We start from the raw sequence: 25084 nt of genomic DNA, 5'->3' as shown, positions 1-25084 counted from the left end.
GTCAGATGAAATATAGAATCTTATTAAATTATAGCATGTCTTCACTAGAGTGTAGAGAAACTATAGTGCTTCTTTGAAGATGAAGGCGCTGTAAAAATTTCAGACTTTCAGCTGCATGTACATTTGACCCTGGTTTGCTACAGAGCAACTCCCAGGCCCACACACTGGAGTTCTGTTTTTCATGGATAGCGAAAAGGTTACCCAACCTCTCCTCCTAACAGCCAGAGGCAACTTCCTCCAGCAGAGTCTGTGCCCTGAGCTGTCGTGACCTTTTCAAATACAGAGAATGCAGCTCTCAGAAAAGTCTGTGCATGACATTCAACTCGTGCATTTGGGGGCATCTCAATAAGCCATTGGGGTTTAGAAACTTCTTTGATACAGTAACTTGCAAAACTACCAAAGAGAATGAAAAAAAATCTACAATTGAGATATGACATGCTAGACGTTCAAATGTAAGTGAAATAAAAGAGAGAATGTAAGTTTGAAGAAAGCAAGCTGACTGTTATCATAGATAAACAGATAGAATGGTTGATAGAAAAACCTAGGAGTGTGTATCATGGTATATTACTGTGAGTGTGTGCTCCACAGCAGTGTTTATTACATTTCTGAAAACAACAACAGAGAGAGAGAGAGATACATATATATATATGCATATATATATAGACAGATGTTAATATTAATATTATTATTATTATTATTGGAAACTTGCCAACCTGGCAAGTTTCAGGATATCCACATTGAATATGCATGCGATAAATTTGCATACCATGGAGTCTCAGTATATGCAAATTATGGACTTACCAATAAAGGTTTGGGACATAGACCACTGAGGCTGATATTCAGAAAGCCAGTAAGTAGGTAGGCTAATTAGGTAAAGTTGCAAAAGTCTTTCCCTACCCTCAGAATGCCTCCCTCACCCCCTCTTTTTATTCGGATAAATTTTTTGTGCACAAAAGACCGAATATTCAATGACCTGCATGAGTAAAATCTGGGGGATACGCGCGTAGCCGGGCCGTGCATGCACTGAGCGCATTTTAGAAACTGCCCGGCCATGTGAGTATCTCCCAGTACACACAGAAGTGCCGGGCCAGCGAAAAGGGGTGGGCTGAGGGCCAACTGGGACAGCAGCCATTAGGCCCTGTCCCGGGGAAGTGCGCGCTGGAAGTTACTTCTGCTCTGAAGGAGCAGTAAGTATTAAAACAAAAAAAATTAGACTAGCTAGGTAGTGGTTAGGGATCGGGGAGGAGAGGGGAAAAAGTAGGAAGGGTAGTTAGTGGGATAGGAAAATTCCCTCCCAGTCTGCTCCTTAATTGGAACGGAGTGGGAAGGAACTGGGGAAGGCCTACTCTTGTCGCTGCATGTTGGTTTTTAAAATTCCCACCCCCGTGTGCTCGAGTCCCGACCCGCCCGCACACGCGCACTTGGATATTAAAATCCGGCATGCATGTGCGTGTGGGAACCATATTTTATAAATGCATGCAGCAATGGGTGCATGTTATAAAATTGCCGTGTCCATGTGCGCATGCTGGAAACCAAGCGCTTGTTTTAAATTTGACCCCAAAGTTTATATGCTCAGCAGAGGTAGCTATTCAAATCTTTCTTTTTGTCCATTCAACTGCAAAAGTTAACCAGACAAATCCTTTCAATATTAACCTCATTGATATCACTATATTATTTAGTCATTTACACTATAATCTTACCCTTCTAACGTTTAAAAATATTCCATTATCACATGGTTTCCAGGTATGAAAGCCAGCTAAACTAATTCATTTTTATGTATCCCATTGCATTCTGGAATTTGTCTTGATTTCCCTTATAGCAGGACTCCAATGCCTCTATCTGCAGTGGTATTAGAGTTATAAAACCAGACCTAGTTCAGGCTGTGGCCTGGTGTCATCTAGTTACATCATTTTAAAATACCACATAGTCTTCACTTGGACTCTTCACTGAACCCCAATAAAGGATGTGCCTATGGCTAGTAATGCAATCGGCTTTCTCGTTATTAATTTTCCAAATTCGCAAACAGTACTTGTTTAGTAACATGTTCATTTTCAATATAACTTTTTCATTAATTAAGGACACACAAAATGTTACCTGAATTGCTCCAAGTATTCCTTGATGTGGCAAGCATATCCTTGGAATGATTTTTTTTCTTGAAAGAAGGCAGAGGTTTGGTAGGAAGTAAATGAGGAGGTGAGGTTTTCATATGTTCAACAAATCTAGCACAAGATGATGGCAATAGAGACTTCTCATTGGGATGATTGTTCTGTATGGAAAATATAAAACACAGTATGCAAAACTGTCAGGCTTGTCTTTGTAAAGTATGTTGCTGAAGATTTAAACTATAGTTATATAATTATTTCCTCCACTGGGGAAGAAAATACTGCAGTTTTATCAGATTATTATGTAGAGAACTCCACAGGGTCTCTACTAGTAGAAATATTCCATTTCTATAGGTAGAAAAGAAATATTCCTAGTTGTGTAACAACTCCTCCATGTGGGTTGCTGCAATGGTAATGTTGAGAGCAATATTCGGCACTATTTAGCTGGATAAGTTAGGACTTATATAGCTAAGTAGCAGGCTTAGACTATCTAGCCCTGGATTGCCTTCATCCCGGGGGGGGGGGGGGGGGGGGAGGCAATCCAGGGAGGAGCCAACTTAACCAGATAAGTTATCCGGCTAAGTCTGATCTGCCCATAGGGCTGTCCTAAAGTTAGCCAGATAAACTTATCCGGCTAACTTTAAGATAGCTGGATATATATGGGCTAAGTTAAGCGGATACGTTTATCTGGCTAACTAGCTGAGCCAAACAGCGACTGAATATGGACCTCGTCCTGACTTTATAATAACCAGCGACACCATTTTATACAGTGGAATTCTGAGGAGACCTTTGCGGAGACAGCGTGGAGTTTCGCCTGCTCCAGGCTTTGTTCTTTTTATTTGGAGAGGAGTACCCTTGGGCTGTAAGGAATAAGGTCTGGGTCAGATGAAAGAAAGGATAACTTAACTTCTTTTATTGAGAAAGCAGAGTTGCTTACCTGTAACAGGTGTTCTCCAGGACAGCAGGATGTTAGTCCTCACATGTGGGTAACATCATCTGATGGAGCCAATCACGGAATACTTTTGTCAAAGTTTCTAGAACTTTGACTGGCACCTACTGGGCATGCCCAGCATGGCAATAACCCTGCATCCAGCAGGGGCCTCCCTTCAGTCTTATGTATAGCAAAAAAGAGCGTGCGAAAAATAACATAAAAAATCACAAGCATACCCAACTCTGCGGGGTGGTGGGTGGGTTTCGTGAGGACTAACATCCTGCTGTCCTGTGAGAACACTTGTTACAGGTAAGCAACTCTGCTTTCTCACAGGACAAGCAGGATGGTAGTCCTCACATGTGGGTGAATAACAAGCTGAGGATGCCCGCGCATGTACCGAAAACACCCAAAGACGTGCAACAGGCACAACAACAGGAGTGCTTTTTTGGTAGACGGGCAGCCTGAATATCCCTGCAGGTGTAGAAGGAAGTTGGATATTACGCTGAGAATAGATTGCGTAGAACAGACTGTCCAAAGATAGAATCTTGAGTACCAGCCTTGTCTATGCAATAGTGAGCTGCAAAGGTATGAAGAGAACTCCAGGTTGCAGCTTTGCAGATATCAATAAGAGGTACAGAACGAAGGTGTGCAACCGAAGTTGCCATAGCGCTAATGGAGTGCGCTTTAACTCGATCCTGAAGCGGAAGACCTGCTTGCTGATAGCAGAAGGAAATGCAGTCCACCAACCAGGAGGACAGGCCTGCTTTCTGACCGGGGTTCCCAGCTTAAGTTTATCAAAGGAAACAAAGAGCTGGGTGGATTTCCTATGGCCTGCAGTGCATTCCAAATCAAAGGCAAGCACAGGTTTACAGTCCAAGGAATGGAGAGCCCTCTCAGCAGGAAGTGAGTGGGGCTTTGGAAAGAAAGTAAGCAGCACTATGGATTGATTTAAATGAAACTCAGATACCACTTTCAGTAGAAATTTAGGATGAGTGCAAAGGACTACCCGATCATGAAGAAATTTCGTGTAAGGAGGGTATGTAACCAGCGCTTGCAATTCACTGATCCTGCGAGCAGACGTTAACGCTAGAAGGAAAAGGACCTTCCAAGTGATATGCCGCAACTCGCAGGAATGCAGAAGCTCAAACGGAGGTTTCATGAGCTGCGCCAAAACCACATTAAGATCCCAAGACGGGGCCGGTGGACGGAGAGGAGGCTTCAAGTGAAGCAACTCCTTCATAAAGCGCACCACCAGGGGCTGGGTTGAGATAGAAACATCCCTTGTACCTTTATGAAAGGCGGCCACTGCACTGACATGCACTCTGATAGAGGAGGTTTGTAAACCAGACTCTGAGAGATGCCAGCGGTAGTCTAAAAACTGATTCGTGGGGCAGGTAAAAGGATCTAACCCTTTTAAAATGCACCACAACGAGAATCTTTTCCATTTTGAATGATAAGACTTTCTTGTAGAAGGCTTTCGTGAAGCCATGAGGACCTGAGATACAGATTCCGAAAGATTGAAAGGCTGAAGGATCAACTTTCAACATCCAAGCTGTCAGTGACAGGGCCTGAAGGTTGGGGTGGCGCAATTGGCCATTCCTCTGAGATATCAGGGACGGGTCCGAGCCTAGAGGAATATGTGGACACAGGGAGAGATCCCAAAGGATTGGAAACCAAACTTGACGTGGCCAGTAAGGGGCTATGAGAATCATTAGACCCTTGTCCATGCGTAGCTTCATGAGAGTTTTGCTGATGAGAGGAAGTGGTGCGTAGGCATAAAGGAGACCTTTCCTCCAGGACAGGGCGAACGCATCCCGAGGTGAAACATTGCGACTTCGATGGAGAGAGCAGAAGTTGTCCACCTTGCGATTCTGCGGAGATGCAAATAGGTCGATGGTTGGATGCCCCCACTTCCGGAATAGTCTGTGTGCAACCACAGGGTTGAGGGACCATTCGTTGGGCTGAAAATCCCGACTGAGATTGTCCTCTAGAACATTGTCCACACCTGCCAGGTAGGTCGCTCTGAGAAGCATAGCCTGGGATAGAGCAAAAGCCCAAATCTGTACCGCTTCCTAACAAATGAGGTAGGATCCGGTTCATCCTTGTTTGTTGATGTACCACATTGCTACCTGGTTGTCCATCTGGATCAGGATTGTTTTGTTGGATAAACAGTCCCGAAACACAGAGAGAGCATATCTGATTGCTCGGAGCTCGAGAAAATTTATTTATTTATTTATTTATTTATTTATTTATTTTTATATACCGACATTGTTGCGACTCCTCTGCTGACCAGGTTCCCTAAGTCTGCAAGTTGTTGACATGTGCTCCCCAACCTAGATTGGAAGCATCAGTCGTCAAGATTATTTGAGGTTCTGGAGCTTGAAAGGGCAGACCTTGAAGTAGATGGGCCTCCAGGATCCACCATGCCAGTGAGAGACGAAGTCGTCTGGGATTGTGGACAATGTTGGACATTGGATGATGTGCCTGTGACCACTGGGACTTTAATGTCCATTGAGTTTCTCGCATGGCTAGACAAGCCATTGGGGTTACATGAACCGAGGATGCCATATGCCCCAGCAAGACTAGTAGATGCCGAGCAGTTGTGGTTTGACGAGAACTTATGTTCTGTGCCAATGATGCCACTGTGTGAGCTCGATCCCTGGGAAGAAAAGCTTTTGCTTGGATCAGGAACAGTATGCAAATCCACGGCTCTCGTGCTAAACTTTCAAAAGGGAAACTTTGATAAAATGAGAAAAAATTTTAGAAAAAAACTGAAAGGAGCAGCTACAAAAGTAAAAAGTGTGCAAGAGGCGTGGTCATTGTTAAAAAATACCATTCTAGAAGAACAGTCCAGATGTATTCCACACATTAAGAAAGGTGGAAAGAAGGCAAAACGATTACCGGCATGGTTAAAAGGGGAGGTGAAAGAAGCTATTTTAGCCAAAAGATCTTCATTCAAAAATTGGAAGAAGCATCTAACAGAAGAAAATAGGATAATGCATAAACGTTAGCAAGTTAAATGTAAGACGTTGATAAGACAGGCTAAGAGAGAATTTGAAAAGAAGTTGGCCGTAGAGGCAAAACTCACAGTAAAAAATTTTAAAATACATCCGAAGCAGAAAGCCTGTGAGGGAGTCAGTTGGACCGTTAGATGATCGAGGGGTTAAAGGGGCAATTAGAGAAGATAAGGCCATCACAGAAAGATTAAATGATTTCTTTGTTTCAGTGTTTACTGAAGAGGATGCTGGGGAGGTACCCGTACTGGAGAAGGTTTTCATGGGTAATGATTAAGATGGACTGAATCAAATCACGGTGAACCTAGAAGATGTGGTAGACCTGATTGAAAAACTGAAGAGTAGTAAATCACCTGGACCGGATGGTATACACCCCACAGTTCTGAAGGAACTAAAAAATGAAATTTCAGACCTATTAGTAAAAATTTGTAACCTATCATTAAAATCATCCTTTGTGCCTGAAGACTGGAGGATAGCTAATGTAACACCAATATTTAAAAAGGGCTCCAGAGGCGATCCGGGAAACTACAGACCAGTTAGCCTGACTTCAGTGCCAGGAAAAATAGTGGAAAGTGTTCTAAACATCAAAATCACAGAATATATAGAAAGACATGGTTTAATGGAACAAAGTCAGCATGGCTTTACCCAAGGCAAGTCTTGCCTCACAAATCTACTTCACTTTTTTGAAGGAGTTAATAAACATGTGGTTAAAGGTGAACCGGTAGATGTAGTATACTTGGATTTTCAGAAGACGCTTGACAAAGTTCCTCATGAGAGGCTTCTAGGAAAAGTAAAAGTCATGGGATAGGTGGCGATGTCCTTTCGTGGATTGCAAACTGGCTAAAAGACAGGAAACAGAGAGTAGGATTAAATTGACAATTTTCTCAGTGGAAGGGAGTGGGCAGTGGAGTGCCTCAGGGATCTGTATTGGGACCCTTACTTTTCAATATATTTATAAATGATCTGGAAAGAAATACGACAAGTGAGATAATCAAATTTGCAGATGATACAAAATTGTTCAGAGTAGTTAAATCACAAGCAGATTGTGATAAATTGCAGGAAGACTTTGTGAGACTGGATAATTGGGCATCAAAGTGGCAGATGAAATTTAATGTGGACAAGTGCAAGGTGATGCATACAGGGAAAAATAACCCATGCTATAGTTACACAATGTTAGGTTCCATATTAGGAGCTACCACCCAAGAAAGAGATCTAGGCATCATAGTGGGTAACACATTGAAATTGTCGGTTCAGTGTGCTGCGGCAGTCAAAAAAGCAAACAGAATGTTGGGAATTATTAGAAAGGGAATGGTGAATAAAACGGAAAATGTCATAATGCCTCTGTATCGCTCCTTGGTGAGACTGCACTGTTACGTTTGGGCAGTGATCCGGTGTAGTGAACACCACCTTCAGGAGTGACTCCATGTGGAGAGAGACAGGGATTGCTGGAAAGTCTCTGATGATGGCTGGGAAGGAATGTGATGCAGGCAGGAGAGTATGGAGCTGGTTGATGGCTGTGATATGTGAAGCAGAGTACTGGCTGGCAACAAGGTCAAAGTCCAAGCAGGGTCAAGGCAGGCGGCAGGCGAACCAAAGTCAAGGTCCAGGCAGGGTCAGGGCAGGCGGCAAGCAACAAAGTCAAAGTCCAGGCAGGGTCAGGGCAGGCGGCAGGCAACAAAGTCAAAGTCCAGGCAGGGTCAGGGCAGGCGGCAGGCAACAAAGTCAAGGTCCAGGCAGGGCAGGGCAGGCGGCAGGCAACAAAGTCAAAGTCCAGGCAGGGTCAGGGCAGGCGGCAGGCAACAATGTCAAAATCCAGGCAGGGTCAGGACAGGCGGCAGGCAACAGAGTCAAAGTACAAGCAGGGTCAACAGAACCTTATGGCAAGACAGAGAGCCCGAAGGCCACACACACACAACAAGGCAGAGAGCCCGAAGGCAACACACACTCAGCAAGGCAGGAGACCCGAAGGCCACACACACACAGCAAGGCAAGGCAGAAGACCCGAAGGCAGAAGACCCGAAGGCCACACACACACAGCAAGGCAAGGCAAGGCAGAAGGCCCAAAGGCCACACACACACAGCAAGGCAAGGCAAGGCAAGGCAGAAGACCCGAAGGCCACACACACACACGGCAAGGCAGAAGGCACGAAGGCCACACACACACGGCAAGGCAAGGTAAGGCAGCAAGCCCGAAGGCTACACACACACGGCAAGGCAAAGCAAGGCAGAAGGCCCAAAGGCCACACACACACAGCAAGGCAAGACAAGGCAGAAGGCCCGAAGGCCACCCACATGCAGCAAGGCAAGGCAAGGCAGAAGGCCTGAAGGCCACACGCAGCAAGGTAGGGAAGGCTAGAGCAGGGAGCCCAAACGAGCGCGATGCCGAAGCACTGAAGTCTAGGGTAGGCAGGGTTATAAAGGGACATCCAGGACATAGAGCAGATAGATTGGGCCAGCCAGGAGAGCCTGCTCTAGAAGGACACCTGGTGGTGAGGCGGTTGCACAGCAGCCATAGCCGTAACAGGCACCTTGAATACTGTGTACAATTCTGGTCGCCACATCTTAAAAAAGATATAATTGCGATGGAGAAGGTACAGAGAAGGGCTACCAAAATGATAAGGGGAATGGAACAGCTCCCCTATGAGGAAAGACTAAAGAGGTTAGGACTTTTCAGCTTGGAGAAGAGACGGCTGAGGGGGGATATGATAGAGGTGTTTAAAATCATGAGAGGTCTAGAACGGGTAGATGTGAATCAGTTATTTACTCTTTCGGATAATAGAAAGACTAGGGGGCACTCCATGAAGTTAGCATGTGGCACATTTAAAATTAATCGGAGAAAGTTCTTTTTTACTCAACGCACAATTAAACTCTGAAATTTGTTGCCAGAGGATGTGGTTAGTGCAATTAGTATAGCTGTGTTCAAAAAGGATTGGATACGTTCTTGAAGGAGAAGTCCATTACCTGCTATTGATTAAGTTGACTTAGAAAATAGCCACTGCTATTACTAGCAATGGTAACATGGAATAGACTTAGTTTTGGGGTATTTGCCAGGTTCTTATGGCCTGGATTGGCCACTGTTGGAAACAGATGCTGGGCTTGATGGACCCTTGGTCTGACCCAGTATGGCATGTTCTTATGTTCATGCTGACATCTGCTCCAGTAAAGGAGAGGAAATGAGGCAGAGTCAGGTGAGATTTCTGATAATTGATTAGAAATCTCAATGAGAGTAGTAGTTGCACTGTAAGGTGGAGGGAGTGAAGTACTCCTTCCAATGACTGAGCTCTCAGCAAACAGTCGTCCAGGTAAGGATAGACATAAATGCCCAGTCTTCTTAAGTATGCAGCTACTACTGCTAGGCACTTCGTGAACACCCGAGGAGCTGACGCTAGGGCGAATGGGAGGACCTTGTATTGGAAATGGTTCCCTACAAGGAAGCGGAGGTATTTTCTGTTAGACGTCTTTTAGGTCGAGAGAGCAAAGCCAATCCCCCTGCTGGAGAAGTGGAAGCAAAGAGCCCAAGGTTACCATTCGAAATTTATTTATTTATTTATTTAAAATCTTTTCTATACTGTCGTTAAGCTAGTTGCCGTCACAACGGTTCACAATAAGGCACATAATTTCAAACTTAGATGTGTTGTTTTATATTAACTAAACAGGTGCCATCAAATACTGTAACATAGTTTCATATTAAATATTACTTAGTGGTTGTGATAAGTCATGTCTACTTTAAGTATATCGGCTATAAGATAGATTAACACTTAAGTCTGGTCCTCTGTTGTTGCAATCTAATAGAGATAAAGTAAAATAAAATATATACACACACACCATTCGAGTAAGCTGATGTGTGTGTGTGGGAGTTCTTCGGACCGCATCATACAATTCCCTGGATTCTACTCTTCATTCCCTTTGTGGTATGCTTGCTTAAATAACCATGTTTTTAAACTTTTTTTGAATGCTTTGATGTCTCTTTGTGTTCTGATTTCTAAAGGCATTGTGTTCCATATTATAGGTCCTGCCAAGGATAGGGCCCTATCCCTTACTTGAGTTAGTCTGGCTGTTTTTACTGAGGGAATAGTTAGTAGGGCTTTGTTTGCTGATCTCAAGTTTCTATTAGGGACATGTACGTGAAGGGCTGTGTTCAGCCATTCTGCCTTTTCGTCGTGTATTAATTTATGTATGGTGCATAGAGTCTTGTATTGAATTCTTTGTTCAATGGGTAGCCAGTGTAGTTCAATTAGGGTTTTGATGATATGGTCTCTTTTACTTTTACCAGTTAAAATTCTTGCAGCTGTGTTTTGTAATACCTGTAGTGGTCTTATCGTGGTATGAGGTAATCCTAGTAGAAGGGCATTACAGTAATCAGTGCTTGAAAAAATTAATGCTTGTAGTACTGATCGGAAGTCATTTGTTGTTAGTAGTGGTTTAAGTCTTCTGAGAGTCATAAGTTTGGCGTAACCTTCCCTTACTTTTAGAGATATAAGTTGTTTCATACTTAGTTCCGTATCGATAATCACTCCAAGGTTTCGTATTTTCTCTGCTAGTTGTATTTTTTGGTTGTTACTGATTGTGATTGGGTTTTGAATGATTGTGATGTTTTTTCGTTCAAGATGTAGGAATTCTGTTTTCTCTATGTTAATAACTAGTTCCATTTGGTTTAAGAGCTGTTTTATTATATCTAGATACATGTTGGCTAAGGTTAATGTTTTCTCAATTGAGTCATTAATTGGAAGTATTAATTGAATATTGTCAGCATATATGTAGTGTGAGATGCCCAGACCAGCTAGCAGGTGGCATAACGGCAGCATGTATATGTTGAATAGTGTGGCAGATAGGGCTGATCCCTGCGGAACTCCTGTTTGAAGGTTTATTCTTTCTGACATTGCTTTTTTGATTTGCACTTGGAAATATCTGTTATTTAGGTATGATTTGAACCATTTGATTGTTGTGTGGCATAATCCTATTTCTTCTAATCTATTTAATAGGATTTCGTGATTTACTGTATCGAATGCCGCTGATAGGTCCAGCATTACTAAAATGTAATGTTTACCGCTATCGAAACCTCTCATGATGTTGTCTGTTAGCGTAAGTAGTAGTGTTTCGGTGCTATAGTTTTTGCGAAATCCATGTTGTGACGGGTATAGAATATTATTGTCCTCTAAGTGTTCCGCTAATTGATTTTGTACGTTTTTTTCTATTAATTTTGCAATTAGTGGTAAGTTTGATACTGGTCTACAATTGCTCAGGGTGAGTGGATCGCTGTTCTTTTTTTTTTTCAAAATTGGTTTTACTATTGCTCCTTTTGGTGAATCTGGCATGTTTCCTTCATTTAATGATAGATTAATGATTTTTGTTAAAGTTGGAGAGGTTGTGGTGGCTAGTTTTTTTTATATCTGTGATGGGTATTGTGTCATTCGCATGTGGGGCAGGGTTTAGTTTTTTTAGCATCGATTCAACTTCTATTTCGGATACTTCACTGAATGTCTCCCATTGTTTAACATCTCTTTTTTGCATTTTGATGTTTTGTTTAGTTATTTTTGGAATTTTTGTTTTCAGGTTCGTAATTTTGTCGTTAAAAAATGTAGCTATTTCATTACATCTATTTACTGGTTTTGTGAAGAGTCAGATGTATCATTTGTGAGATTTTTTACTATGGTAAACAAGGCTCTTGGGTTGTTTGCGAATTTCGTTATTTTCATGCTATAATATTGTTTCTTTGCATTGAGTATTATTTGTTTACAGTAGGCTAGTTGCTTCCCGTATTTAGTCAGGTTTTCAGTTGTTTTATTTTTTCCCATTCTTTTTCCCTCAGATTTCTTTTGACTACCTTTATCTTTTTGTTATGCCAGGGGTTTGTTTCTTTGGGTTCCATGATGCTCATGTATTTAATTGGGTTTATCTCATCTGCTAAGTTTTTGGTTGTTTGCATCCATGCTGTTGTGGCTGAGTCGCAGTTGGTGCAATCTATTTCAGCTAATTTTTCTTCTAGTTTGTCTTTTAGGGTGTCTATATTAAAAGGTAGGCGATATTCAAATTCAATGGGTTCTCTTTTTTGAGTCACTTGTTGTTCGGTATGTTTGATAGCGGATTCTATTAGGAAGTGGTCTGACCATGGTATCGGTATACCGTATTTTTCACTCCATAAGACGCACTTTTTTTCCCCCAAAGGTGGGGGGAAAATGTATGTGCGTCTTATGGAGCGAATATAAAAAAAAAACCAAACAAAAATCTAACAAACCCCCCCCCCCAAGACCTGCCGACTTAATTTCCTACAACCCCCCACCCTCCTGACCTGACAAATTAATTTCCTGCAACCCCCCACCCTCCTGACCCCCCCCCCAAGACCTGCCAAACGTCCCTGGTGGTCCAGCGGGGGTCCGGGAATGATCTCCTGGGTGTGGGCCGTCGGCTGCCAGTAAACAAAATGGCGCCGACTGCCCTATGCCCTCACTATGTCACTGAGACCGACCGCTGCTATTGGTCGGTCTCAGTGACATAGTGAGGGCATAGGGCCGTCGACGCCATTTTGTTTACTGGCAGCCGACGGCCCTATGCCCACACTATGTCACTGAGACCGACCGCTGCTATTGGTCGGTCTCAGTGACATAGTGAGGGCATAGGGCCGTCGGCTGCCTGTAAACAAAATGGCGCCGACGGCCCTATGCCCTCACTATGTCACTGAGACCGACCAATAGCAGCGGTCGGTCTCAGTGACATAGTGAGGGCATAGGGCCGTCGGCGCCATTTTGTTTACTGGCAGCCGACGGCTCACGCCCAGGAGATCGTTCCCGGACCGCTCCTGGACCCCCGCTGGACCACCAGGGACGTTTGGCAGGTCTTGGGGGGGGTCAGGAGGGTGGGGGGTTGCAGGAAATTAATTCGGCAGGTCTTGGGGGGGTCAGGAGGGTGGGGGGTTGCAGGAAATTAATTCGGCAGGTCTTGGGGGGTCAGGGGGGTGGAGGTTGTTAATTTAAAGGGTTGGGATGGGGGGGTTTGGGGTTTGGGGGTTCCCAGAGAAAGAAAAGTTTTCTGATCTGGGGAGTGGACCGAAATGGCCCTCCCCAGACCCGAAAACAAAATGGGGAGAAAAAAAAAAGCTATGCACTCCCCTAATTTGCTCCATAAGACGCCCAGACGCAGAGCCGGTTTAGCACAATTTTTTTTTTTTTAATTTTCCCCCTCTGAATCCTAGGTGCGTCTTATGGTCAGGTGCGTCTTATGGAGCGAAAAATACGGTATATTCTGTTTTAATGTGTTCCAGTTGTCTGTGTCTCTTTTCGAAGATGTTTGTTTAAGGCCCTTAGGTCTAATATTGGGCTAATTCCTCCCGTCTTTTTTGGGATTAAAAAGTATCAGGAGTAGAATCCGTATCCTCTTTGGGCAAGAGGAACGGGTTCTATAGCATTCGCTTGCAGCAGGGAGGATATCTCTTGCTGCAGTTGAAGACAGTGGTCGGAAGAGGTCCACCTTGGCTGAGGTGGAGTATCTGATGGAATGGAGAGGAAATTTAGATGGAAGCCTTGAGTGACGACTGCTTGCACCCAGCGGTCGGTGGTGATGGTTAGCCACTTGGTGGAGAAGTGGCACAAGCGGCCGCCAACTGGTAGATTGGGCAATGGAAGATGACCTTTGCTCTGAAGTCGGGAGTCAAAATCCCGTTGTAGGAGCAGGTTGGGAAGGAGCTTGAGCTTTCTGAGCTCGAGGCTGGCGTGTTGTGGACTTCTGGAAAGGCCGGGACGGGCCACCTCGAGACGCTGGTGGATAATATTTTCGGGTCTGTAAGTCGTCCGTTTAGTGTCGCGCCGTAAGGATCATTTGGAGTGGAAAGATCCGCCTGAGCTGCCGAGAGCTGATGAAGCGTTTCACTATAGTCCTTCAGCTGGGCCACCATCTCTTGGATTTTATCACTGAACAGTTTATCCTCTGTGCAGGGGAGGTTGGCCAAACGATCCTGCACTTCAGGACGGAATCAGAGGATTTTAACCCGGGCCAGTGGCAGGCGCTGATACCAGCCGCAGATAAACGGGAGGCCATGTCGAAGACTTCATATGCCAAGCGGACCTCATGTTTTCCCGCGTCAAATCCCTTCTTTATGATGGAATTCAGATGGTCTTGAAGCTGGTCTGGAAGGGACTCTCCAAATCCCTGTAGCTGTTTAAACAGGTTACAGGTATACTGGGTCAAATATAATTGATATGACGCGATGCACGAGATAAGCATGGCCCCATGAAATATCCTGCAGCCCAAAGTGTCGAGGAATTTCTGCTCCTTCCCAGGTAGCACTGAAGAATGGGGTTTTGGGCGCTTGTCCGTCTTTTGGGCGGACTCCACCACCACCGATTGATGAGCTAGCTGTGTCTTCTGAAATCCTGGGGAAGGCTGGACTAGGTAAATAGTGTCCGTCTTACGGTTTACAGGAGGAACCGACACAGAATGTTCCCAGTTGCGCTGCATCAGGTCCTACAGTACCTCATGAACTGGGACGGACATGATTTCTTTAGGGGGATCCAGGAATTGCAAGACTTCTAGCATTTTATGCCTGGATCTTCCTCTGCCTGCAGTTGGAAGGGAATAGTCTGCCATCTCCATTATAAAATTAATAAAGGAGAGGTCTTCCGGTGGAGACTTGCGCCTTTCGTCTGGAGGAGACGGCTCTGACAGAACTTCTGTTGAGTCCTGGGTATCTGTGGAATCATCCGTCCAGGGGTCATAGGGCATCCCTCGGTGGTCCAAGTGGAAAACTTGGAACTTTTCCAGCCGGAGGTCGAGGTTGGACAGGTTTCGGTGCTGGCATCGAGGGACCTGGTCTTGGCATCGAGAACTTGAGATATGGCATCGGTACCAGATGCCCGGGAACCGATGGCATCAGGGATTTCATCGGTGGCCTTGATGGTGGTACTCCCGAGGGCCCTGGAACCGGCTCCAGCGATGTATCCTTCTCTCCTGATGAAAGCGGGATGGGCCTCGATGGAATCATCGGTAACAGTGATTTTCTCGGAGCCCCTGGTAGGGTACCGATGAGCAGATCCAGTTTATCCAGGAGAGGCAGAAGCACCGGGGGCATCTGTGCTGGTTCCGGCAGAGGCACCGGTGCTGGCGTCGGTGGTCGCGGAAGGCTTTGGATCGCCTGGACCACAGCCTCTTGCACCATCCGTTGCAATTCCTCTCAGAGTGCTGGGGTGGTGAGCCCCAGGTCCAGAGTGGGAGGCACTACAGGCAGTACCGGAGAGTCCACCGATCCCGGTGGAGTCTCGGTAGCCCCTTCCACCGAAGGCGTGGGACGCCTTGGTGCATCCGGCTTCGAGGGCCCTGGACGCTCCTCAGCTCGGGTCTTTTTCATCGTTGGTTCCGTCGCTGGCTCCACCGACGTAGCGGAAGTGGAGGGCACCGGCCATCAATGTTTATGTCAGTGCTTTTCTCGACAGTCCGCTCTCCCCGATTCCAGCATCGATGATGTAGACGCCGAGGACTGGGACAGCGATCGGGTGTCTTCAGCCTTGGAGCGACGTCAATGCTTCGGCGAGGATCGAGTTGATGGTACCTGCAGAGACTGGCGATGGAATAAAAGTGCCGTCTTTTCCACCCGTGCCTTACGGCCCTTCGGGGTCATTTGGGCACAATCGGTACATGTCTCCACATCGTGCGACAGTCTGAGGCATAAAACACAGACTAAATGAGGGTCAGTGATTGACATAGTCCTCAGATAGTCAGGGCACCGACAAAAACCCGTCGCCATCGTGGCCGTTGAAAAATTTAGGCCGGCCGCGGTCGGCGCCGACAAGGCCTACAGAGGTCCTCGCCGGGAACGGACCAAAAAATGGTGGTAAACTTACCGCACGACCCGGTATTTGACGGCGAAGAAGGGAGACCCCTAGGGGGTATAAACGTTTACAAGTTTTGAAAATAATTTCCTGAGGAAAATTTCCAGTCAGGAACTGTGAAGAGCTCCAAACATCCTCGTGGCTATTAGCTGAGCGGAAAAAAAGAGACTGAAAGGAGACCCCTGCTGGATGCAGGGTTATTGTCATGCTGGGCATGCCCAGTAGGTGCCAGTTAAAGTTCTAGAAACTTTGACAAAAGTATTCCGTGATTGGCTCCATCAGATGATGTCACCCACATGTGAGGACTACCATCCTGCTTATCCTGTGAGAAACTGTTTTTACTTCTTTTTGGACTTTGCATTGGAGGAAGTTTTATCCACCCTTCCTTCAACTTTTCTTGCTTTTGTAAGCCTAGATTAAATTTTTGGTCCAGCAAATAAATTCCCCAGGACCTAGGAAATTCAGTTACTCTCATGAAGAAAAGAGTTTTTCAGGATTCTTTCACTCAGCGAGATCCAATGATCCTTCAAAGGTCAACAGAAGGAATGCACTCTTACATTCCTGGGAGGAGGAAAGAAATGTGAGAAAAGGAGAACAGTGGCACTTATACTGGAGGAGATTGTATAAGTAATAGTTATCTGGATTAAGTATGACAAATGGGACTTAAGTAAGATACCTATTCTACCTATTCTGGGAAGGAGCTCCAAAACTACCCCTGAAACTGGGAAGGAATATGGAAATACAAGATTAGAGTAAACCAGCAGTACAGAAAGGGCCAGCAGAAGCACTGGATGAGCTAGGCCTGGGCCTAGGGCGCTGACCATTAGGGGGCACCGCCACCGCTCATGAGCCAGTGAGGCAGGGTGAGGCGGCAACTTCAGGCGGCAGAATTTTGAAGGGGCAAAAAGTGCCTCTTCAAAATTCTGCCCAGCCCCTGCCTCACCCTGCCTTCCCCCCTGTCGCGCCATCCTCCCAACCCTGCCCAAGACTCACAAAAACCCCTGGTGGTCTGGGTGGGGGCCCAGTGGCGATCTGCCACTCCCAGGCTGTCAGCTGTCACTAACCAAAATGGTGCCGGTCATCCATTGCCCCTTCCATGTGATGGGATCAGCCAATGGCACTGGCAGCCCCTATCACATGGTAGGGGCTAAAGGCCACCGGCACCATTTTGGTTAGTGGACGCCGATGGCCTGGGAGCAGCATATTGCTCCAGGGCCCCCCATTGGACCACCAGGGGTTTTCATGAGTCTTGGTGGGGGGGTGTCAAAAGGGTGGAAGGGTTATTTTATTTAAATTTGGGTGGGCAGCGCAGGGTGTGGGGGAGCGGTGGCATGTGGTTCCTGCCCCTGGAGTCGGGGCTGCAAGCGGGGCTGGGGCGGGGGGGGGGAGGCGCAAGGCAGAAGGTGCCTAGGGCGCTTAATCCCCTTGCAATGGCCCTGAGTACAGATTCACAGATTTATTGGAAACTGGGAATGTAAATCATCTCTATTGAATAAGGACTTGTAAATTATTTATCCTCATTTACAATGAACCATCAGTAAAGTTATGTTGGAACTACAGCTATTATCCAGTGTGATTATTACTGTGATCATTAAAGACTGTTAAAACAATGCTCAGGGCCTTGAGAATTAGTCACCATTCCTCCCTTCATCCTGACAGGGAATCTGGAAACAGAGAGGCTTAAGGCCAGCAAAGGGAGTTTGAACTGCATAAATCCTTGTAATGGAGAATGGTGGAGTCCTATGGAGAACATCAGCCCAGGGGTTGCAATTATTTTTATTCTTTGATATTCAATATTAATTCTGTATATTACATATGCATACTTTTATTTACAATAAAATATTGAATAAACAAGATATTTTGCTCACAGTAAAAGTATAACTTTCAAAGAACTCCATTTGGTCCTATATTTAGTATGCGAGGAACGAGGACCGGAGCGGGAACCAGGAGCGCAGGCAGGATCAGGCACAAGGACTCAGGATACTCAGACGAGGACGAGAACTCAGGATCTAGGTCATGGACAGAAGCAGGCATGAGGTACTCCAAAGACCGGGAACAGGATTCAAGATTCAGAATTCAAAACTTGGAACATTAAAAGCAAGGATCTTCTGGAGGCTTGCACTGCTGACGAGAAGGACATCAGGATCAGGACTGGAACAAAGGACATCAGGAACATCAGGACACCGGTACCTCTGGACACCAGGATATCAGGGCATCTGGACATCTAGGACATCTGGATATCAGGGACCTCTGGAGATGAGGACATCAGGAACGTCTGAAACATGGAGCATGGAACATCAGGTACTTCTGGACCGGGAACATCAGGACTAGGAACATCCGGAGACAGGAGCATCTGAAGACAGGAACATCTTGAAGACAGGACAGACGAGGACACAGGATCCGACGAGAGACCAGGATATGCAAACGAAGATGAAAACGAAGGATCAGGAACCACAGATGAAGACAGGGGAATTCCCACGAAGACACAGTGTGCCTTGAAGAAGCGAAGATGGACTTTGGAGCCTCCTGGAACAAAGAGCTGGAACAGCGGAGAATCCAGGAGCAGGCTAGCTCCTTGCAAAGGCAAAGACAGACTGACAGAAGGCCCTCTTTATAGGGCTGAAGCAGAGACGCCTTGGAGAAATCATCAGGAGGAGCTGTGGAGGACTGCCCACCGTGGGCCCTTTAAATGAAGAGAAGAGGCGCGGCCGCACACCTAGAGGAAGGAAGGACCAGGGACAGCGACGGCAGCGTCCATGCCGCAAAGGAAGGCCCAGACGTCGGCAGCTCCATGCTGCGACGACAGAAGATGATGGCAGCTCCCTGCCGTGACAAGAGGAGCTACAGGACGGCCTCCAGGCCGCGGAAGAGGACCTGGTCATCGGCGGCCTCCGGGCCACAAAGGATGGACGGCAGCAGACTCCAGGCCACGTGGAGCAGAAGGGACGGCACCGGTGGCGGCCTCCTGGCTGCGGAGGGAACGGTGCTGGCGGTGGCCTCCAGGCCGCACAAGGAGGAGCATCAGTGGCGGTTTCCAGGCCATGAAGATCGGACGGAGGTGGCACTCTGGCCGCAGGAGGCAGCGGTGATGGCAGCAGCCTCCAGGCCATGAGGGGAGCGGTCAGCGGTCAGCAGCGGCGGCCTCCGGGCCCCGCTGCGAGGTAAGAGGCTGCTTGTGGGCCTAGCCCGTAAGCAGCATCGCAACAAGGAAAGTTTAGCCCCGCCCCGGAATACTCCCAGACCTCTTTTTTATCCAACTTTAATTTTACCTGCCTGGTTAAAATTTAGCCAGTTAAAAGAGGCAAATATTTTAATTCAATATTTTTGTCTGGGTAACTTGAAAGTTACCAGGACAAAACCCTTTGAATATCAATCTCAAAGTAACTTGTCCAATGTTAGAGAGTTAGGAGCACAGAAGAGTCTCCGAATAAAGCTTCAAGGCTTTTCCTGAATCACAGTGTATGAGTGTAATGATCTAACCACTAAATCACTCCTCCTCCCAAAGTCACCAGGATTTTATTCCAAGCATCCTAAGATGGTTCTAATTAAAACAGTTACCCAAACATGAGGTGAGTGAATATAAGATGTAGATGCAGATGTTTTTTATATTTGTTAAAGATAATTGCATTCTAAATGTATATGAAAATTGTGCCAGTGGACTGTAGCTAGAATGGAAATCTTGGCATTTAGTGCTACTATTCACAACTTTCAAACTTCTGCTAATCCAATCTCTCTATCTGTTTGTTACCATGTGTCCAAAATATGTACATGTATTTTTCTACAGAAAACAAAACTAAAATTTCTTAACTGGTATACTGCATTAAAAGAAATAACACAAAATCTTGATGAGAGATTTTTTTCCTTTTTGGTGTTACTTAGCCAAATAAGTGTTCAGCAGCCACTACTTAGCCAGATAAATGTATATGCAAATAGTTATCTGTCTGTGGACAGGACAGGGGCATTCCGGGGAGTAGCTACTTAGCCAGTTAACTTAGGAGGGCATTTACTAAGCTCTCCATTGATATAGAATGGGAGAAAATCTTTAGTAAATAGGTACCTTAACCAGATAAGTAGCAATATTGAAACTTATCTAGCAGATTAGCCAGATAAGTTGGTCTAAAATTAGCTGGATAAATTTATCTGGTTAACTCAAACTTATCTAGGTATATTCAACGGCGCAACTGTGCTGCTGAATATCCCAACTATATAGCCTGATACAGTATGATTATCCGACTAACTTTCCCAGCCAGATATTCTTTGAACATCTATCTCTATATTTTTTCTAAAAGCAAGACTGAATCAAGAAATATACTCTGCAAGTATTTCTTTTGCACAGGCCATTACAGTGCTGAATGCTGATGGAAATACCCTCCTGAGGTCTTGCCATACACACCATTTTCACCATATGACTCAGCCCACAGTTTGTTGCCAAGCAAAATTAAAATGTGTGGAGAATTTGCTGGGCTTAACTGTGGTGGAGACCCATTGTTTGAAGGGATTAGCAGGCAATAGAAGTTGCAGCCATGAAGTAAAATAATTTTGTTTTTAACTTGGTGTCAAATTAAAAAGCTGTAACTGGATGTAAGATAATATGTTTGTGCAAGGAAACAGCAACTAGAATGAAATCCACATAGTGGAAAAACAGAATAAACAGTCAGACCCATTGAGATTATGAGGGGACAATTCAGTGCCACAACTTTTTAAGGTTCAAAGAGTAGCCTTCTAGGGCTCAAAATCATAGAAATAAATGTCATGGAGGAAAATTATATTTTGTGATTCCTGTGCTTTGTGTCTTTCTCTGGTTGCTACGTTCAACTGCAGGAGGATGTGTAAATCTAAAATCTCACAGTTCACTGACCTTTTAGGGGGCTATAGTATCTCCTAAGCTGTGCTAAAATATTAAAAAAAAACAAAAAACGTTAGCATGGAAATAACACATGGAATGTGCAATTTCCACACATAATTTCCCGGCCAGTAATGAGTTGCATCACATGCAAAAGCATGCAAATCAGCTCACTGCTTTGCTTCATGAGTTGCATTATTCACTGAAATTAACTACACTTCAAGGAGTATAGTTAACTTTCTACTGGGAGCATCAATTTGCTAATGTGCATCCCAATGCTCCTGGGGTTGGAATTTAAGGGAGTGATATGGCCTCAGAAAAGCTCCCCACTTGGAGGTGTAATGGGACCCCTTCTCCCAACTCCCCTCCCACCCCTCAATCTGTTAAAATAATAAAAATAAGAAGCCCTCAGAGGTCCTGCCCTCTTGAAATAAATGCCCCAGACCTCTCCCAAAAGTTTAACTGACATCCTGGTGATCTGATGTGGGCTGGAAAGAATCCACTGATTAGTGAATAGTGACAAAGAAGCACCTAGGGTCAGTTTGTGCCATTTTGAAAAATGGTGCCAGTGGGTTGTTCCTTCCCCTGCTAGACTACCAGGATTTCATGTAAACTTTAGGGGGTGGAGGAGGTCCAGAAGACATTTTTTCAAGGAGGCATGGCTTCTTAACTGGGAGAATAAATGTAAGATGGCTTCTTACTAATTTTTATTTTTTTAATGGGTCAAAGTGTGGGAGACATGGTGATCCCACTAGACCGCCAAGGATTTCTGGAACACTCCTGTGGGGTAGGAGCCTTTTCTGGGGCCATGTGGCCCCTTTAAAACATGGAGACGGGGAGCTGCCATAGTGGGTTGCCATAGTCGGTAATGCACAAAGCTCCCAGCTGCAGCAATACACTGAAAAATATCTCTGGATTCACTCAACTGCGGTACTTGGAATATATCTATGATCTGTTGAAATCTTCCAGAGTCACACAACTGAACAATACAGTAAGTAAGAGTGCAATAATCAAAAGCATGTATGTGTGTGTAAACACATTTACCCACATAAAAATGTGGTTTGAATATTGCCCCCACCCCCAGTGCAGGTAAAAGTACATATACTATAGAACAGTGGGTCCATTATTGCCTGTGGAAAAAAAGGGGTGGGATGAGGTCAGAGAGAGAATGCATACACAGTGATTGCATTTGCAAATAACCACTCATACTTTCCAACACATAATTTGCACCTGCTCCCATATAGGCATAAAATGCCTGGGTACAAAAGTATCTGTAGTGTGTATGCCACCCACACTTTCTCTGAGAAACTCCATGGGGAATTTCACATTGAAAATGAGTTTGCAGGCCCTTGGGTATCGTTTATTTTCTGATCTTGCCTAGATGCTTTAAATGGATCAGGTACTAGATATCTGATGATACTATTTGATTGTATCTAAGACAAGTATGTAGAATCTCTTGTGCTATTTCCGCTCCAGATACTGAATAAAATAGTATGGTTGCCATGTTAGTCCATTTAGAACAAAGTGGGGAACCTTTTTATTGTACCAGCTGCTTTTAACTAGCTTTCAGTACACTAACTTGATGAGGGAAATATAAATCTTAAAAGCTAGTGTCACGGATGTGAGCCCTTAGGCTGTGGAATAGTTGATGCAGCCTAGTAGGCAAACCTATTAGGCACATGCCCACAGCTGATGGGCATGCCCTTACTGGGACTGGAACTAGAACTTCACCTGTACCAGCCTCGTTCCCCACGAGGTGAGACTTTAGGTTTTGGGGGCTGGCAGGGCTTAGGCAAGTGTCCCGAAAAGAGCAGTCAGAGAGAGAGTCCTGGTAAGGCAATGGTTGGGGTAGACAGTGAGGAAATAATATCTAGGTCTAGGCCAAGGGTTGGGGCAGGCAGCAAGCAGATGATGTCTGGGTCCAGGCCAAGGGTCAAGGCAGTAAGCAATCCAAAGCCTTGATTTATCAAATTGCTATAAATATTGTAGAAATAGCACCTGTAATAAAAAAAGGGGTGTGGTTAAGGTAATTTGCAGCTTGCCACATTGCATAGGTTCATACCACACGAGGCATTGCGTTAGCACACGTGGCGTTGCATCAGCGAGTTGCGCGTTGCACCACCGCATACCGCGTAATTTTTCGTGCCTAGTATAAAATAATGCGTGATGCATTATTTTTTCCAGTTTATATATACAGGCTTCCTGCAGCTGCCTCTTTGAGGGTGTGTCAGGAGTTTGGAAAGAGGAGGTATATAGGTGTTGGTGGCTAGTTGGAGGTTCTTTAGAGTGATTACTGAGTGAATTGCCTTGTTTTCTATTGCCATCTGTTTCCCTTTGCCTTGGTCTTTTGTCTTCTTTGTTGGACTGAAAGTTTTTGTTTGTTAGACCAGTTTGTCTGTGTGCCTTTTGGGGTGGAGGAGTGGTGGTGGAGGAGTGGAGGTGTGAGGAGGAGTGGCAGAGTGGTGGTGGAGATGTGGAGGTGTGAGAAGGGGTCGAGGAGTGATGGTGCAGGAGTGTGAAGGTGTGGAGGTGTGTGGTGTGCAGAAGTATGCAGGAGTGGTGGTGAAGGAGTGTAGAGGTGTGAGAAGGAGTGGTAGTGCAGTAGTGTGAAGGTGTGGAGGTGTGTGGTGTGCAGAAGTATGCAGGAGTGGTGGTGAAGGAGTGTAGAGGTGTGAGAAGGAGTGGTGGTGCAGGAGTGTGGAGGTCTGAAGAGGAGTGAAGTAGTGGTGCTGCAGGAGTGCGGAGTAGTGAGGAGGACTTTAGCACTTTAGGTGCTTCAATTCTACACTAACCAACTTTTCCCTTCCACAATGCTGTGTACTTGCTGACTGTTGGAACTGAGTGTGAGCAGCTGTGTGGTAACTAGGGAGGAGGAGTGAGGAAGTAGTGTCTTGTCAACAATATGCACAGGCGATGAGCACAGGGCCTAGAGCACTGCTGCCGCTTGGGACCAGGCAGACTTCCACAGACTGGCTGCCACCCCTGTACTGGGATGGCTTGGGGATCTGTATAATACGTGTAAGGTAAAGATGACCTTACAGGTAGCGTCCAGATCCCAAAAGGAGCAGCAACAGTCCTCTAGGCCCTGTGCTCTACCGGTGCACATTGTCGACAAGACACTACTCCCTCACTTCTCCTCCCTAGTTGTCACACAGCAGCTCACACTTTGTTCCAGCAGTCAGCAAGTACAGAGCATTGTGGAAGGAAAAAGTTGGTTAGTATAGAAATGAAGTGCCTAAAGTTCTAACCAAAACCTGTCCCCTACATTCAACAGCAGGTATGGGCACACCACATCCATCTATGGACAGGAAAGCTATTGACCTAAATATGGCAGAAAGAAGGTAACCCTACCCTGCCAGTGCATACAGAGGATATAGTGAGTGTGAAATGATGCATCCTGGGGTGGTAGCCTCTATGTTAACTATGCATGACATAATCAACTGAGAGGAGGCTAAGCAGACCAGAGACAGCAACAAGGGACAGTCCAATAGAACTTCCGCCAGGCCTCAGCACCTGACAAGCAAACCATACCCACACACACACGCCCCTGCACCAATTATACGACTACATGTTGTCAATAAACCAGCATCATGCTAACCATTCATCTGAATCAGCACTACATCAATTCCACTAGCTGATTCTTGCCACTCAATGTTCCACCATCACAGCATCCTCACATTCACTGGAGATCTTCTTAACACCCACAACATCACTCCGTAAAGTAGCAAGCCTTTGTGATAGCTTCAGCTCTGGATAGCCTGCACACCCCCAATTAAGTGGGCTATTAGGACCACTCCAAGTACTAGGTAGAAAAGTGTCCATGGGGGGGGTTGGGGGGACAGTGTCCATGACAGACAAATGTCAACCAATACGTGCACGTTAGACTGCATATTTGATGTGTGTTGCTGGCAACTTTCACACCTTCAACTCTCCCTCAACTCTTGGTATAAACTTTGAGCATAATAGGTGAAATTTTTGAATACAAGGCATGAGAGCATTCATACTGCAGGCCATATGCTGAACTGTCAGGGCACCCCCTTCTCAAGGGTGCAAGCATTCCATGACTGATGTCCAAAAGCTGTGTGTGCAAATTTCAGGCCCACACACTGCCTGCTCTGGGGTATGGATTGATGTGGCAAGGGAGGGACCTCCGAGTGCAACAGCACCCCCAGACACAGAGACTGACAGACACTAACACAGCATGTCACTCACTGAGTCGCACTACCACACACTTGTTTTTTGAGGACGGACTATCTGCAGCACTTCCTGCACCTATACATGGGCAATGTTTATGTTCCTGGAATGTTTGTCATGTAGTGACACTGATGTCTGTAGCTGCTTGTCCATAACAGCTAATGAGGGAGTCAGCGTCCTTC

The 25084-nt window shown here is 45.6% G+C and overlaps 1 protein-coding gene across 3 annotated transcripts in view; it reads right to left on the bottom strand.

Moving 5' to 3' along the window:
- Positions 1–25084, bottom strand: part of LOC115090504 — a 991523-nt gene that overhangs the window by 532652 nt on the left and 433787 nt on the right. For all 3 annotated transcript variants that reach the window (XM_029599682.1, XM_029599683.1, XM_029599681.1), the window contains one exon: positions 2095–2266. In XM_029599682.1, coding sequence (XP_029455542.1) covers positions 2095–2266 — 172 coding nt within the window. The remainder of the gene's footprint in view (positions 1–2094; positions 2267–25084) is intronic.

The sequence above is a fragment of the Rhinatrema bivittatum genome, chromosome 4 (genome assembly GCF_901001135.1).
Source record: "Rhinatrema bivittatum chromosome 4, aRhiBiv1.1, whole genome shotgun sequence".
In the NCBI taxonomy this organism is placed as follows: domain Eukaryota; kingdom Metazoa; phylum Chordata; class Amphibia; order Gymnophiona; family Rhinatrematidae; genus Rhinatrema; species Rhinatrema bivittatum.
This window is presented reverse-complemented; position numbering and strand designations above follow the sequence as displayed.